Consider the following 18,467-nt stretch of genomic DNA (forward strand, 5'->3'; position numbering starts at 1 on the left):
TCTATTTTTTATTATCAAGTCTTAAAGGTAAGACAAAATAAAAACTGAGAAAAATAATTCTGATTTTTACGGAATTTTAAGTTGTCGATGATGATTCGTTAGTTTATTTGCTTTTTTGTGACTTTTCTAGAGCATTTATGCTTTCGGGGAAACTTTAAATGATGATATGAAGTCAACTTGACATTGTTGCCATGGCAGTTAGCATCAATTACAACATTGCGCAGACTGTTATTACCACATGTAAGATTTGCTAGTGCCTAGAAATTTCTACAGTTTTGTGTTGATATATAAGGGGATTTTCTAGTCTATAAATCTGAGAAACCCGATTTTTTTGTGTTCAAAGCTTAACCCTTTATAAATATGCGGAATATTCGAATATATAGTTATTTTACTAAATCGATTTATTTGAGATTTGGTGTCTAAATATTTTTCTAGGATATAAAGTAAAACAACAACAAAACGATCATTTTGGATTGGATCAATGTTGTTACTATTTTTAAAAAATTGGGAAACGCCAAAAAATGCTAAATAAATTTTTTGGTTTTTTTCGAACAGCCCAAAATTTGACAAAAATGTGTCGACTTTCTTTTTGGCGTTAGTTAGTTTTTAACGTTTTAACTGGACCTACTGTTTAACGTGGGCTCCGAACCACGGGTTTCTGAATTAAGCCAATCGACTGGCCAGTGACCCACTTACTGGATGTCTCGGTCTTATCCAGCCTGATTACTGTGGTGACTGGGATCATTTTCCTTGTTGGATTGTTGTGTTGTTGTTGTGCACTGTTGCCTTTAAAGACATTTAAAATTACAACCATAAACACAAAGTACATTCATGCCCCAGCAGGACTTGAACACGCGTCTATTGCAACAGTAGGAAGACCGTCCTGTCGCCGTGACCACTGCGCCAACCAAGCCGGCAGTATTTATATAATCTTGACAACTATTAGTCTTTTCTATTGACTTTTTCGATTTTCCAAATCTCTCGATTATTCAAGCGTTTTGAATGTTAGAATTTCTTTCATTGAAGTTTCAGTGAATAATAATCTTCAAATATTCCCGAGTAACGATAAATAAAATTATTCTTATAGCACGTTTGAAAAAAAAAAAACATTCGTAAGCATACGTTGCAATAAAATAAAAATAAACCAATTAATTTATTGTATTATGTCATTGTTACTTTCCAAATACTAAAATACGATAAACACATTTGAGATCATTATCTCATTCTTTCACAAAATTAATACGGGAAAGAATTCGTACATCTCAATCTCTTATCATGAACAGAAAAACAGTCGAAGCGCGCATTTGACCAAATAGTAATTACTATTTTCAGTGGACTATTTTTTTGAGTATCGACTTGTTCGACTGTTTTCAGTCGATAGTCCCAACACTAGTAATAATTAAAATGGATGAATAATGTCCATAAATAGTTAAGGACATAGTTTAATATTTGGTGAACTGAAGTTGCTGTTTAAAAGTTCCAACACATACATTACTTTTCCTTGTATAAGCATTTACTGAGAAAAATTGGTATATCTCGAAAAAATTATACTTTAGCCGATTTCGTAACAACCAACATACGTGTATTGACTCACACATTCAATACAATATTATCAATCAAGATAGCAACTATATCTGAATTAATTACTGCATGCCATACCGGACTTGAAAACCTCTTCAACGACGGTACACACTACAAATAATACTTCATACAAATAGTATCTATTTTGATGATGAAGCGTATCAAGTAACAAAGATTTATTTCTGTCGAGCCTCCTTGATATGACGCACGTTTATTTAGATGAAAAACATTAATAACTGTAGACTTTATCAATGAAAAATGTTCCTTATTTATATATAATTGACGCAAGAGTTACATAAGCAATCAAATAGTTCATTGTTCAGGAGCAGTTATTGATAAATTAATTCAAAATGATATCTATATTCCTGGTTTGCAAACAAGTGTTTTTATTTACTACAATCTGAAGAGTCTCTAGAAATGTCAGTGTTGCACATGCTTTCGACAAAGTGTGGTGTAAAGAACTACTATATAAAATAAAGTCACATATTCTTAAGAATGTCTGCCTGTTTTTAAAATCCTATTAGATTAATCGATACGAAAATATCGATATCGATATCGTTAATCATATTAGTATTTCCTCCACAATATTATATAACACAACTACCGCCTTCGCTGATGATAAAGCAATATGTTATAATATCTTGTCTAAAATTGCATCATCCAATAAGATAATCACAACACAGCGTGTCTTCATTGCAACAGAGCAAAATGCCTTGGTATGATCCTGGATACCAAGATCAGATGGAAGGAGCAAATAAAAAAGGAACGCGATGAAGTGAACATCAAGTTCAGGAAAATGTATTGTAAATGTATAGAATTCAACTATGGACCAGCGCCAGTGAATACAAGTGATTCAGAGGTTTTAAATTAATATTCCAAAATAAAGTTTGTGACCTCCAGTGAAATTGAGATGATCTGTCCGCGACTATCAGAAGACTTGTCAACTCCCATCAAAGACGGCTTTAAAACCACACCAACATTGACCTCTAAATGTGCATATTACTTTAGTTCTAATAAATAAATTAAATGAAAAGGAGATAGTCAAAACAAAATGAAAATAATGCGATATAGAATACTTTGTTGCATGTTGGCAACACTGTTGTCATGTAAGTAACGTCAGTGTATTATACGTTTTATTCTGCGACGACTAAACTAAGCAATTGGTGAAATGTGTGATCTCGCAGACTTCAAAAGATGGCAAATCGTTGGTGCTCGGTTAGCAGGAGCCTCTGTGAAGAAAACAGCTGAATTGTTTAACGTTTCACGAGCGTCAATATCCACTATAATGACTTCATACATAATACGTGGTAAAACATCATCAACAAAGAGGAATATTGAGCGAAACCCTGAGACATTAACAGAGACCAACGATAATAGAATATTTTTAAAAAATTGAACAGACTAACCGACCGAATTAAATAAGGAAGACTAAAAAGTAAAAAAATAATCAAACTTAGATTTTTAATACGAGGAAACGTTTTAAAACAAAATAAGTACATAATAATCGTTATAATAACCATATAAAAATAATCAAAGACCTTATTTAACCTATCTAACTACAGGTATATTATATTCTACCACATACATACAATTTAGCTTAATACCTAAAGTTATTTATGTATTTATTACAATATTATTTTAACTTGTACTAAATGACCACTTTTAAGGTGCCGAGCCCAAACAGTTATATTTAATTAGCTTTGTTTCGTTCGTAATTTAATTTTGTATATATGAGATAAGTTTATTATTTATTATTATTTTTGTATTGTTTGGGTTGACGACTTACGCGTGTGAGTTGAACGCGTCATAAGGTAAATGTTTAAAAATCAAACTGAACGATTTTGGCAAGAAAACCCTTAGTAAAAACTCCTCTAAAAAGCTTCCCTAAATAACTTCAAAGTATACAATTAGTTATCTGTACGTCCCCATAATATTTAAAGAAATATCCTCTAACTCCTATCCGTTGAGGAGTTGTGTCTTCCGTCATATTAGCTCAGCAATAACATTACACACAAATATCTGATTATTTTAGATAAAATAATACGTGAAAACAATGTATGTGCCTTTGAAATTTGAGGGTTTCCCTCGACTTCCCCGGATTCCACAAACAGATCCTTACCAGGTTCTAATGGGACCACCTCGGAAGTGCACTTTTTCGAATAATTTTTTCTTTTTTAATATTGGTCCACAGTTGACAGATAGATCGGTGAACAAACCTAAAAAAATATACTCGAACATAGAACGTCCTCCTTTTTTGAAGCAGGTTAATAAAAAGGATTGTGGCCAGACAATATATAACTACAACGGAAACAGTAACAACAGAACTCAACACTCACTTAGGTAATGCTATTTCGATAGAAATAGTACTACAGCTGGAGCTTCACTAAACCAAAATTAATGAAAGGGCTGCGATTGCGACACAATTTTTTTAAAACCAACGCGAAGCTGTGAAAGAAGTGATACAACGTTCGTAAAACTTGGACACCTTAGGATTGGAGGAATGTCGTATTGAAAACCCTAAAAGAAGCCTTTAATATTCCTGCCATTTTCCAAGTTGATAATGTACCATTCAAACAACACATTATTAATAAATAAATATTGTATATATGTGAGGTGTTCAAAATATTTTGTCCACACCCTGTAGTACATATTATGATATTGAAGCCTATTAAGTACCAACGATTTATTTCTGTCATATCTCCTTGATATGACGCACATTTGTTTAAATTATTAACATCGAAATTACATATTTCAAACGCAATCTGTAACTATAACAGGTCAATTGAAAGCTCCCCGGCCTACCATAGTAAAACACATTTTTTGGCAAAATTAGTCTTTTTATTCAACTTAATTCCCTTCAATACCATTTTTGTAATACGATTTGTCCTTTGCTTCACAATAGGCCTCAGTTTCGGCGATCACCTCTTCATTCGACGAACATTTCTTCCCAGTGAGCATTCTTTTGAGATCTGAGAACAGGAAATAGTCGCTGAGGGCCAGATCTGGAGAACACGGTGGATATCGTTTTCACTGACTTATCACACGGTGCATTGCCTTGGTGAAACAGCACTTTCTTTTTCTTCAAATGCGGCCGTTTTTCGGCGATTTCGTCCTTCAAACAATACAATAACGCTATGTAATAGTCGCTGTTGATGGTCCTTCCTTTTTCAAGGTAGTCAATGAAAATTATTCCACACACACATCATAATCTTGCCAGGCCGACTGTTACGTTCTCCCACGCTTTGGAGCGGGTTCATCGTGTGCAGTCCGCTCGGGTGACTGTCGATTGGACTTCGGAGTGAAATGATGGAGTCATGTTTCATCCACTGTCACATATGGATGCAAAAACTCGGGTTTATTACGCTTGATCATCGTCAAACACTGCTCTAAATCATCAACTCGTCGTTGTTTTTGGTCAAAAGTGAGATTGCGCGGTACCCACTTTCCACAGAGCTTTCTCATACCCAAATATTCGTGAATGATATGATGTACATGTTCAGTTGATATCTTCAGATTGTCTACTATTTCATTCAATTTTCATTTACGGTCATTCAAAATCATATTGTTGATTTTTTTTTGATGTCGCCGTTAAAAACCTCTTTTGGGCGTTTATTGGGTTCTCTGTCTTCGGTGCTCATTTCACCACGTATAAACTTAGCATACTAGTCCTTGATGGATGATTTTCCTGGGACAGTGTCCGGAAACTCAACATAAAGACAAATTTTTACTTCAACTGTATTATTTCCCTTCAAAAATCAATAATTTATCAACACGCGAAATTCGTTTTATCCATTTTTTTCACAATAACGAAAGTTGCTACACTCAAAATGCTATAATTCACAAACTAATGATCCGACAGCTATCAAATTTAGACACACATCTTTTGAGGCTTTGGGCTAACAAAAAACATATGGATTTCATTATAGTAGCGCCATCTATGTGTGTGGATGGAGATTTCTCATTTGACCTATTAGAATGATTCTAAAATGAAAAATATGTCCTATTTATATATATATATATATATATATATATATATATATATATATATATATATATATATATATATATATATATATATGAAGCAAAACTAATAAAAACAATTATTTCGACCAGTTATTGATAGATTAATTAAAAGTGACATCAGGTTTTAGAAAATAAAATAGTTTGTTTATTCGAGAAGTTGTTCCCTTGTAAACAAGTGTTTTTTTTATTTGCTGCAATCTGAAGTGTATTTTAAACAAATAACACTCGACGAATATTCGAGAAAAGTAAAAAAGGAGGATTATAAAAGTGATAAAGATTTATATTTAGAATATGTATTTCTAATTAATATATTTAAATACAATCTATAACTGTAGATAGGCGCAGCTATCAATAAATTAATTAAAAATTACGTAGAAATAATTTTTTCGGATAGGAAAACACTTATTAAATTTAAAACTATTTATTTTCAATGAAATTAGAAATTATACACGCTGGTTGGCAGTCGTGACAATAATAATCGTTGTCCTCCCATGGATGGAACTTCACCACTACGGTGAGGGCGACTGTTGGCAAGCTACGAGACAAGGGCTGGTTCTTGCACCATGAAAATTCCTTTCGTATCCATGCAAGAACGGATAAAAACTGAAGAGTCATATGATTTTTTGGGGCACTAGCGAATTTCCAATATATTTTTAACTGTTCCCAAATGTCACAACATGGCTAGAACACAACGACCAAATTTAGGAAAATTAATTATTTTGTTTATTCTAAAAGTTATTTGCTTGTAAACAAGTATTGTTTGTTTTAATTTGCCGCAATCTTAAGTGGATTTCGAATAAATAACACTCGAGAAGCACTCAGAAAACCAAAGCAGGGTATAAAAGAACCCGATATTTACATTATGTATTTTTAATAATATGGCGTTCATCTTTAATAAAATACTGGTGTTTGTTATAATCGCGGTAAGCACCGCGACTTCTTCGCCTCTAAATGACAGTTGCACCATCAGCTCCTACGACAGCGTGTCCAGCGTGGTCTCCAGCTGCTGGAGCATCGTGATGGAGTCGTTCACCGTGCCAGGCGGACAACAACTGACGATGAACCTAATGACGGGAGCCACGGTAACCGTCAAGGGTACCATCACGTTCGAGCACAACGAATGGACCGGACCTCTGGTGCAAATTTACGGAAGCAGGATCACTTTCCAAAATGCCGGAGGTGTTTTCGACGGGCAAGGTATCACGGCATACTCATTTAATTCGCGTCATATAACTCCGTTTATTCCATAGGTGCGAGTTATTGGGACGGAAAAGGAGGTAGCGGATCGACCAAACCAAAATTCTTTAGAATTAAGACGACGGGAGGATCTACCTTCAACGATATCGTGTTGAAGAACTGTCCAGTGCAGTGTGTCTCGATTAGCTCGGCTTCTGACACCACTCTCAAAGGCTGGACTTTGGATGTATCCGCTGGCGATAAGGTAATTGGTATGATCGCATAATTAACTATACAACAGGGGTGGACAATATTCACAGGGTGGCGGACATAACACTGACGGTTTCGACTTATCCAGCTCTCACGGTATCACCATAGAAAACGCCGTGGTCAAGAACCAAGACGACTGCGTCGCCATCAACCAGGGCTACAATTACTACTTCCGGAATATGACCTGTAGTGGCGGTCACGGACTCAGCCTCTCGGTGGGCCTCAATAAGAATTCTGGTGATGTCAACACCGTTAGAAACGTGACCTTCACCGACTGCGTGGTTAAGGACTCGATGAACGGGATTCACATCAAAACCCATAAAGATGGTGGTGATGGGGCCATCACCGATGTTACCTACAATAACATCCAACTCTCTGGTATGATACTATTCGCTTCTACTTTACAGGATGGGTCATTGGTTGGTTTCTTTTTGATAATGCTATTAAAGTTAAAGCAATAAATATTTTAAAGGCTTTATTCAAAATAATAAAGAATTAAATGACTACAAATTTCTCAAGGGATCAATATCATTGAACATTCAAAATCAGCATGTGTATAATTGTATTGATTAATTGGAGAGCATAACCTATTTTTTATCAGAACCTTGCTTATATCACACAGAAAAGTTGTACAATTGTTCCTTATTGTTTTCTTTGTTTCTTAACATGGTTTTACTACCATAGCAGAATGGTCATAGCAAAATTTTCCCCTACATTGTTATTTTTTAATTCTATACATACCCCATTTATCGTTCGATCTAAAATATCATCAATATATATAAAATTACCTACTAAAAGTTAGGAAAACGATGTTTTCTGTGGATTTGTCAGCTATTCTCGTTCAATGTAAAGTCATTACCCGATATAAAAAAAGGAGGAGTTCTATGTTCAACTGTATACTTTTTTTGATGTTTGTTCACTGATTTCTTTGTCAATTATGGACCGCTTTTCAAAATTATTTTTTTATTCAAAAAAGCGGTACTTCCGAGGTGGTCCCATTAGAACCAAGTCAGGATTTTATCGGGGAAGGGGATAAATCGAGGGAAACCTTATAGTTTCCTTCCCGACGGTGGCAACAACAACTTTTTGTTGTTCTAGTTTATTTAAAACATTTCTCGAATCACCTAGGTTAGGTAGCGAATACCGAAGCCTGAAGCGTTCTTCATTTTCAATCATTGTTTTTTTATTCATATTTTTCCACATACAGACTGCATTTTTATTCGGGTTACCAATATAATACTTAATAAAATAACTGCATAATTTATTGAGTAAATATCCAACAATAAAAAGAGAAAAATTAAATATTTTTAACAAAAAAATTGAACCGACTTCAAAATTAAATAAGGAACCCATTAAAAAGTAAAAAATGATCAAATAGATTTTTAACGCACAAAAAAACATTTTAAAATAAAATATGTACGTAATTATCGATGTAATAACTAAATAAAAATAAACAAAAGAACATATTTAACCTATCTACTGCATGTATTTTATATTCTACTATCTATACACAATTTAGCTTAATACCTACCTAAACCTATTTATCTATTTACAATATTATTTTAATTACTACGAACTGATCAGTTTTAAGTTGATGCCAAGCCCATAATGATATAGCCATATAGATATAGCCAAAATGATCAGTTGGTAGTAGTTAAAATAATATTGTAAATATATAAATAGGTTCAGGTAGGTATTAAGCTAAATTGTGTGTATATAGTAAAATATAAAATACAGATAAGTTAAATAAGTTTTTTGTTTATTTTTATTTAGTTATTAAAATGATTATTATGTACATATTATATTTTAAAACGTTTTTGTTTTGTGTTAAAAATCTAAGTTTGATTATTTGTTACTTTTTAGTGAATACCTTATTTATTTTTTGAAGTCGGTTCAATTGTTTAGCAATAGCTATATATTGTATTTTTAGCGTAGAGGCTCTTAATATTCATACTCAAATTCATATACTCCAGTTGTTCTAGTTAAGCATGTAGGCGAGTTCAAGGCCGATTATGGTTATTTTATGGCCCTTGCCTGTGTGAAAATTGTATTGATATTAATGCATCTCAACAAATCGGCGTTGTCAAACTGAGCGCTATTAACAATATCCATTTGAACGAAAGCTTTGGTCTTAAGCTAATTATGAATAATTATTTAAAGGAGAAATACATGCTATTGCATCCGGGATAACAGCATGAAGAAACTAGGATGCTGAAAGAAGTGGAACTGGTCTTCCACCAAGGAAAACGATCCGCTTTCGAACGTGGAATATTCCAACAGGACACCATATTGGACAGTGTAAAATCGTAGTCGATGCTCTCTTGGAGCTATGCATGATTGGGCCATTGGATGTCCATTATCCTATCCACTATCAATGAAGTGTACGACTTATTAGCTTCTAGTGTAGTTGCTTTTCAACCTAAATCAGATCGCATTGCCATTTTCAGCATCGACAGTACGGTAGGAACATATATTATATCTGTGAATGCACCCACTGCAACAAGCTCCGATAATAGTTGCACTACAACGCTGATCTATCTATTCTGGGTAGAAAATTAAACGCCGAAATAGGCTCGGCCAGAGCTGGCTGGAAAGAAGTTTTGAGAGTAAACTTGGTTGTGCACAGGCGATGCTATTTATAGTTCTGGCTGAATAATAAAAAAATTTATTATCGAAATTGATTTATTTTCAAAATATTCTCCGTGAAAATAAATGAACTCTTCCAATGTTTAAAATCAGTTTCCGTAGCCGTTCCATTAACGTAACTTCAAAACGCGCGTTTTGAAGACATCAATCGCTTCTTCGAGTGTCGCTCGTTGGCCGCGTTATTTATTTTTAATGTGCAGGAAATTCAATTTCATCAATTCGATATTTTGCCTGGTCAAAAATTCAATTGCTGGATCAGATATATATGATTGGAATTCTAGATTTCCAGCAAATAAATGTTCGCATGTCATTCCTAGATGGCCTTCCTACATTGCTCTAATGTTATTGTCGCTACGTTACCGGTAATGCTAAAGGAATGCAATGAGAATGCGAGATGATATCTGATAATACTTAGTATAGACAAGGTGAGGAAGATAAATAACAGCCCACATATCTCACAATCCGTTAGTTATCTTTGATGCTTGTGTTTATCACCATCCCAGTTTCTTTTACGTACAATTCTCATACTTACGTCGTTCGTAAATTAAGAGATATTTGGAATTTAACGCAGCACCTAAGACACGTTCCTGCATAGTTAAAAGCACAATTCTGGTATTCTATTTCCTCAATAATTTCCTAAAATGATCTGAGTGCTATTTAAAATGCTTTGAACTGGGTTATTATAAACATTCTATAGTATGAATGATGATACTAGATGATAGTAGGATCAACCAGAGCTAAAATAAACCACTAATTTTTAAAATATCTTTTCAGTGTTTCTCAATATTATTCAATAATAAAATAACTAATTCCTTGCAAATAAGCTTTCATACTAACACATATTACACTTATTCCAACGTCCCTCCTATTTATGGAATTCATCACTAGTTTTTTTTTCGAAAGCCTGCAAAATAACTCTCTAGAGAAGCAAATATATATTCTTTACAAAGATTTTTTTCAGCTGTAAATAATCAGTAATCTAAAAGAATTACCTATAATCCAGTAACAATTTTTTTTTAATTTCAACAAAACTGACTCTTATTCGCCAATTTCTGGTCACTACTCTTTAGTCTTTTGTTTTGATTCAAGAGAAAATTATAGTCGTATATAAGTCTCATCCATTGTGATGAAACGAAGCGAATAATACATTATTTCTGAATTAATATAATATGAATTAAATAAATTTAATTAATATTTCAAATTCACGGCACGTTATATTTTAAATAATTTGATTTCATTTAACCACAAAATTCTGATTATGTTCTTATGAAAAATAAAATATTAAAATAACGTTTATGAACTAACTTTGAAGCACGATGCTAGAAATATTTTCAAGAAGAAACCATGAAAATTATCCAGCCTAACAAATCGCTTAATAAGTCACGCTTGTAACTAATAAAACAATATCTATTAGGCAAAATTCAAAAGTTCTATCAAACGCTTCTTATTTTTTAATACCTTTTCCGAAGAATGTTTCCGAAGAAGTTGTTAAAACTAAGCTTCAATATTGGCAATCACTTCACTCGAACCCATATTTTGAAGAAACGAAAGTTTATGTCATTATTTATTGGGATATTATAAAATAATTCAAGAAAAGTCCACCAGGGCCATAAAAATTATCCAGTTTAACAAATCACTGAGTAAATCCCACTTGTAACTAGTAAAATAACATTTGATTCAAAACGATATTCACTCTAGCGTTCCTCAAATTGTTTTTATATCTATTCCGAAGAATGTTTTGTCAATGTTTCCATAAAGGTTTCCATTTGAACCAAACTTCTCCTCCATAAGCATTCTTTGAAGGAATGCAAGTATACGTAATTGTTGAAAGCGATACTTTAACTATTTTTAAACAAAAAGACCACCAAAACTATCGAAAATATCCACCCTAATAAATCACTGATTAAATCCCACTTCTAACTAATAAAACAATAACTATTAGGCAATATTCCACTTTATTCATGAAAATAACTCACCTGCTAAATTAATTTTCTTATTTTTTATATTTTTTTATTCTAAGAATATGTCGTCTTTTTCAAAATAGGCTACAACATTGCAAATCACTTCTTCATATGAACCAAACCTCTTTCTCCTAAGTCATATGTTAAGATTTGTAAAAAGCTAGTGCATAGATGGTGGGAAACCAATTAATATCCTTTTAAATACGATTCATTGTCTTGATGAACAAAAGTTGTCGCACTAAAATCACTATAAACCAACTCTTAAACTCTTAAACCAACACTCAGTCAGGAATATGTTCACCTGTAGCTATGGAAAAAGGGTCTAGACTCACTCAAAGAGTCATGTGTTATATTTGAAGTAAATCTGACGTAGTTATTTTTTAAGGTATCGTCAATTATGGGATAAATATTCAAGAGAATTACGCTAATGGTGGATCCAGCGGTGACCCAGTGGGCAACGTACCCATCACGAACCTACAGCTCTCCTCGGTCACCGGCACGATGTCTGGAGGCAAGAAAAGCATGGCAGTATACATTTTATGCGGAACCAACGGCTGCAGCAACTGGAACTGGTGGGACGTGTCCATCACCCACGCCAAGAAAACGAACAGCTGTAATTTTACCCCAAACGGATTTACATGCTAGGGACAATAAACTAAATTAATATTAATGAATAAATACCTTGTTTATTTTCTTTACCGCTACACAACATTTATCTACATATTCACATTGGTTTTTCCTAAAGTAATTACGCTCACTAAATAATTACAAAGGCCGGTTCCGAGACGCTATCGTCGGAGGTGGTATCCATTGTGGTTTTCACTTTCAGAGGGAGGGTAACCGGGCGTGGGATGAACGATTTCTTCGGGAACATCGTCGAGGTGTCGTCGGATGATGCCGTTCCCGTGGTGGACAGTTTCCTGCATTTAGGACCGAAAGCGCAGGTCTCCATCTTGTCCAGGTTTTTCAGGATTGTCTTGTTTATAGGTGGCTTCCCCTGGCTGTAACGATAAATATTAAAGAATATTTAAGCGAAATATATCTAATAAAAATAAAAATCCTAAATGCATAATATTCAGATGTAAAAGAGGATCGCATATATATAGCGATCGATCGCTATGACTCCATAGAGATCGATAAAGGAATGTATAGTTAGCAATGCGTGAAGATTGATGCTACGTAGTCCGATGATATAAAAGGCCAAAACAACTATATTTCTCTCCTTTTTCATTACAATTACATCTTGACCTTAACCTACTTATGCTGTCCCTCATCCCGTCGACCAAATGTCCTATATTTTAACCAGTACTTTCGTTTCCCCTACAATTTCCTTCCAATAGCAATAATGTCCATTGCCGGCTTGGTTGGCGCAGTAGTAAAGGCGACCTACTGTTGCGATTGTCGTGGGTTCGAATCCTGCTGAGGCATGGTGGTAAATTTAATGTTAGTGATTGTTTACTATTTGTGATGGTCCTAGACAATACTGTAAAATCCGACAAAGAAAATGATCACAGTCACGCCAGTAACCAGGCTGAGTAAAACCGGATGTGATTTCTAAGTTGGTCACTCGCCAATCGGTAGACTTAATGCCAAGGACCGTCGTTTGGAATCCACATTAAAACAATAGGTCCAGTCCAGATAAATCTTCGTTGGTAAAAAAATATTTTTAACAAAAAAATTGAACCGAATTTCAGCTCGGCTTCGACTTCAATGTGATCAGATGGTAACAGGTCAATTGAAAAGTTTTTTTTGGCAAAATTAGTTTTTTTTTTATTCAAGATAATTCCCTTCAAGGCTGACACTCCAACTTTTCGATGCCATTTTTCTACTACGAATTGTCGTTTTTTTGCGTCAAAATAGGCCTCAGTTTCGACGATCACCGCTTCATTCGACGAATTTCTTCCCAGCGAGCATTCTTTTGAGATCTGAGAACAGGAAATAGTCGCTGTGTGCCAGATCCGGAGAATACGGTGGATGAGGAAGCAATTCGAAGTGCATTGTCGTGCATTGTCTTGGTGAAGCAGCACTTTATTTTTCTTCAAATGTGGCCGTTTTTCGGCGATTTCCTCCTTCAAACGGCCCAATAACGCTATATAATAGTCGCTGTTGATGGTCCTTCCTTTTTTAAGGTAGTCAATGAAAATTATTCCACGCGCATTCCAAAATACAGACGCCGTAACCTTGCCTGCCGACTGTTGCCTTTTCCCACGCCTTGGAGTAGGTTCATCATGTGCAGTCTACTCGGATAACTGTTGATTAGACTTCGGAGTGAAATGATGGAGCATATCGACGCAAAAACTCTGGTTTATTACGCTTGATCATCTTCAAACACTGCTCCGTATTATCAACTCGTCGTTGTTTTTGGTCAAAAGTGAGCTCGCGCGCACCCACTTTGTACCGAGCTTTCCCATACCCAAATATTCGTGAATGGCATGATGTAGACGTTCAGTTGATATCTATAGAGTGTTTGCTATTTCACTAAATTTCAATTTACGATCATTCAAAATCATTTTGTGAATTTCTTTAATGTTTTCGTCGGTAACAACCTCTTCTGAGCGTCAACTGCGTCCACCATCTTCGGTGCTCATTTCATCACGTCTAAATTTAGCATAGCTTGACTTAGCAATCCTTGATGGTTGGTTTTGGGCGTCCACTACAAAGCATTCCGTTCAAATTATTTATTTCGCGTTTAATTAACACGTGAAATTCCTTTTTGTCAATTTTTTTCACAATAACAAAAGTTGCTTCACTCATAATGCTATAATTCACAAACTAATAGTCAGACAGCTGTCAAATTTATACACACATATTGTGAGGGTTAGGGCTAACTAAAGAACATGGATTTATTTCTAGTAGCGCCATCTATGTGTCAGGTCAGGTGGACTGGGGACTTTTCAATTGACCTGTTAGTTGAATGACAATCAAATGGAAAATCGAAATAATTCGAAAGTAATTTTTGCATGGCATAGAGAAGGATGACCAAAAGTGGATTTATTTTGAAAACGTTAAGTGCAAAAATCATGGCGAAGCCGGCCAATCGACTCCAAGGCAAAATCGTTACGAACTGTTAAACCTACAAATGATCATACAATTTGAACCATGCATTTATCGAAAAACATTTTTTCGATTAAAATTTAACAAAAGTGATTTTACGGCACAGTAACTCGCCGTCTTATAAAGCAAAATAAGTCCAAGGAGGGTTGAAAACACTTGGATAAAAATCGCACTCACAGACCTTGCCTCATCTGACTATCAACTTCTCTCATCAATGGGACATGGATTTGTAGACCAGCACTTCGCCAATTTCGTTGGCTCGATGAATGGTTTTGCTCGAAGGACAAACATTTTCTATGATGGCATCCATAAATTGCTTGAAAGATTGTCAAGATGTACGGTATCAAATGGCCAACACTTTGTATAAATAAATTTTTCCGTTTTCCAAAAAAAACGGTAATGACTTTCCGGCAAACCTGGTAAACAATCTGGTAAATAATCTGTTAAATTCGATGATTTTTAGCGTAACAGTCACTAAAAATGCTTGGATCGCTGCTAAACCAAAATTGTTCTTTTGCACGGTATCGTCATATACTCAGAAAGACGAGAACCTGATGGAAATTACTTTGTTTAATACATGCAAGCACCTAATATAAATTTACAGTACACGACCAACAATGGCCTTTGATATTAATTACCTCTTGCGTTGTTGACTCGTAGTGGTACCAGTATCAGATGTATCATCACTAGTTGTATTCAAGTTTTTATGTAGAGATACAGATCTCTTAATGAGATGAGGTTTGTTTTCCAGTCGTTCCCTCACCAGATAATTCATATAAGCTCGTCGATATTCCGGCTGACACTCGAAGCCTCCCTCAAGATACCCGGGCTCCTTTGATCGCCTGTTTAGGCGCATGTCGTCGCGGAAGGGAACTGGATGCCACTTGGTGGTCTTCACCTAAAATCATTAGATATCAGCAAAGGTCACAATATTGTTTAGCTGACAGTTACGTTCTTGTTAACGTCCAAGACACTCTCCTCGGCCGCTAGAAGGTTATTCGGAATGCGAGAGGCCATGTTAGGCGCCAAGGTTTTGGTGAAATATCGAACTTCATGCTCTCGAACTTTTCGACGTTGATCTTTGACCATTTTTTCGGGTTTGGGGGGACGCTGATGCCTTGTCGGTATTTGTAGAGTTGTGGTTCGTTGTTCTGTATCTGGTGTATTTTTTTCAGAAAATTCATCAGTTTCCTGTCGTTTTCTTCCAGATGGTGATCGAGATGATACCCTGCAATTAAAAAGAGACGATATAACTAAACTAGGGGCCTGAAAAATAGATAACGATTGTAAAAATGTGTTTAAGCTAACATTGATGAAAAGCGGTTCTTTTTAGTGTTTAACATGTAGTAAATTATCATATTCTGAAGAAATGTATGCCGCCTAAACCATAGCAAACGTAAAATAAAATATCTACTAAACCTTGATGCGGGCCTTGAAGACGACCTGGATGGTGGTCTGGATGTGGATCGCGATGGAGGCCTCGATGCTGCTCTCGAAGTTGGTCTGGAAGACGACCTGGATGGCGCCCGACTACCCCATCTACTTCCTTCGTCGGACGGCTCGTAAGTCCTTAAATCGGGGATAAGAGGGTGCTTCATCCAAGCATTAGGATCGCTGTCATCCGAGAATTCTACGGGACTCTTGATGTGTTCCACCGGTACTATGAGTTTTGGTTTCTCGTAGTTTTGGTACTGAACGAAGGCGCTTTTGTATTCTGAAATGATGTCATAAACAGATTTTTGGTTTGGAATTTTCGAGGCTGCACTAACCTGGCTCTAAATATAAGGTACCTTCCAGGTGGAGGCTAGTGGGTAACTTGGCAAGCGGGTGTTGGCGTTCTATCTTGAATGGCACGAAATTCTCTCGGTTTTCCGTATCCGCATGAAACGATCCTAAAGTTGTGATTTAATAGTGATTCCGAAAAAATTATAGAGAAAAAATATTGCGGCTTATACCTGTAGCATTATTTTAGCTCATTTTAACAAATAATTTGCCTTGCTACATCGATCTAAATAAGTGATCGCTATATCTGGTGAGTACGCTATGTATATCAAAGCAGATAAGTTCAAGTAAGTTCAACATTGGAATCAGCAGTTGCTCAATGCTCCAAAAAGAATTAGAACTAAGTACGAATATGACATTTATTTCAAAGGGATTACATTGAGAGATTTGCAAACTTAAAATTATTACACATGTTTCTCTACGGATTCTCTTGAAACAGGTAAATATGTATCTTCATGGAGCAAGTAGCTCCTGCAGATAAAGAATAGTATGATCACGTAAAGATATATTTCAACATTTTGTAGAGAGATCAAATTGCTTTATTGGAATTTAAATACGGCGGTGAACGAAAAACCCAACACATACGAACATTTCATCCCAACATAGATTAACAAAGTTCGAGAATAGCAATTGAGAACTAACAAAGAATCGTCTGAGCTCGTTGTTTACAATATATTTAGATTATGGAAATCAGCTTTTGATTAAATTTGATGTGAAGGACTGATGGTAATTGATATGGTTCTGCAAACATAGTATGTCATACTAGAGGTGATTGCAAATATTATTAAGATTTTTCTATAAAATTAAAATTTGAGTAGTATTAGTGTCTGATTCATTTCAGGTTTAATTAGTATATGCATTTCCCAAAAAAGCACTAACCGAATATTGCAGGTATTTTTTTTCAACAATTTTCCCGTGGGCGATAACTAATATAATATGATTTCCGTTATAAAATATAACTCTACTGACATGTAGAAGATCGCTTCAGTAAGTGATCTACTGTACAAACTTATAATCTAAATCCTATACTAAATACTATTCAAACTTATTCTAAACTCCTGCCTACCTTATTCTTAAGACTATTCTAACTTATTTTAGAGATTATTAACATATATCTCACTCTATTGGTCTGTTAATCAGTTCGTATGGTAGTTTAGGTTTGAGCCTACGTACTTCACTGTTATCACGCACATTTATCTGCTTGCAGAAGTTTATAATTATTTATTTTTACTGAGGAGCAAGTTCTTCTACAAAAAGTGAATGTCACATTGGTAGATTTTGTCTCTATTGCTCTGACGCGCCATGTTTTCAACCACAATTCGACTTTGTTAAAATGAAGTTGCAGGTTTTTTTGGGGCTGCTATTGGATCCTCGTGTGATGATAAAACCGCTGTTTTGTCAGCATATGTTGCAACAGTAGCGTTTTTAAGGTCGGTAGGTCAGCTGTATACAACAGATATAACAGTGGACCAAGAACACTTCCCTGCAGAATACCTGAATATATCGGATGAAGGTCAGTGTATTCGTCACCCTGTCTCACAATAAAATGTCTGTCTGTGAGATATAATTTCAGTAGTTGAAAGTGCGTATGGGATAAAAGCTTTTTTAATTTAACATGCAGTCCAGTGTGCCACATCTTGTCGAAGGCTTGAAATATATCGAGAAATGCGATATTATATTATTACGATATATTTTTTTATCATTTAGGTTTTTATTAATTTTCTTGACTAATCTATGTATTTGTTCTGTTGTTCTGTGTTTATTCCGGAAGCCAAATTGATGATCTGGAATAACATTTTTCTCTTCTATGATTCTTTTGAGTCTTTTAATGTATAGTTTTTCGAAAATTTTAGAGATCACGAATAAGAGGCTTATTGGAGGTTAAGAGGAGACGTCTTCTGATTTTTTCCTTGGTTTAGAATTATAATTTGAGCCACTTTCCAAATGCTAAAACTAGAAGGTTTTTAGCATCGA

General features: G+C 35.0%; 2 protein-coding genes across 2 annotated transcripts in view; one reads left to right on the plus strand and one right to left on the minus strand.

Annotated features, from left to right (window-relative positions):
- The first annotated feature begins 6,456 nt into the window (after nucleotides 1-6,456).
- On the plus strand, nucleotides 6,457-12,335 carry LOC143203845 (polygalacturonase). The gene is made up of 4 exons (XM_076416156.1): nucleotides 6,457-6,801; nucleotides 6,855-7,045; nucleotides 7,101-7,428; nucleotides 12,043-12,335. The coding sequence occupies exons 1-4, from the start codon at nucleotides 6,483-6,485 to the stop codon at nucleotides 12,300-12,302; spliced, it is 1,098 nt and encodes a 365-aa protein (XP_076272271.1). The 5' UTR covers nucleotides 6,457-6,482; the 3' UTR covers nucleotides 12,303-12,335.
- The window catches only part of LOC143203844 (uncharacterized), a 37,185-nt gene continuing 31,039 nt past the window's right edge, over nucleotides 12,322-18,467 (minus strand). The window contains exons 6-10 of the mRNA XM_076416154.1: nucleotides 16,481-16,603; nucleotides 16,131-16,425; nucleotides 15,663-15,939; nucleotides 15,350-15,609; nucleotides 12,322-12,658 (exon numbers count right to left, since the gene is read on the minus strand). Coding sequence (XP_076272269.1) covers nucleotides 12,415-12,658; nucleotides 15,350-15,609; nucleotides 15,663-15,939; nucleotides 16,131-16,425; nucleotides 16,481-16,603 — 1,199 coding nt within the window. The 3' untranslated portion in view covers nucleotides 12,322-12,414. The remainder of the gene's footprint in view (nucleotides 12,659-15,349; nucleotides 15,610-15,662; nucleotides 15,940-16,130; nucleotides 16,426-16,480; nucleotides 16,604-18,467) is intronic.

Source organism: Rhynchophorus ferrugineus, unplaced genomic scaffold (assembly GCF_030347505.1).
Source record: "Rhynchophorus ferrugineus isolate W39M unplaced genomic scaffold, kcgeb_rfMv2 rfM10, whole genome shotgun sequence".
Classification (NCBI taxonomy): domain Eukaryota; kingdom Metazoa; phylum Arthropoda; class Insecta; order Coleoptera; family Curculionidae; genus Rhynchophorus; species Rhynchophorus ferrugineus.

Excerpts from the sequence above, each read along its gene's own strand:
- LOC143203845 (XM_076416156.1), top strand. The coding sequence starts at position 6,483 with ATGGCGTTCATCTTTAATAAAATACTGGTGTTTGTTATAATCGCGGTA. Across the intron at positions 6,802-6,854 it reads AGGTGTTTTCGACGGGCAAG|GTGCGAGTTATTGGGACGGA; the intron begins GTATCACGGCAT and ends TTTATTCCATAG. Across the intron at positions 7,429-12,042 it reads CAATAACATCCAACTCTCTG|GTATCGTCAATTATGGGATA; the intron begins GTATGATACTAT and ends TTATTTTTTAAG.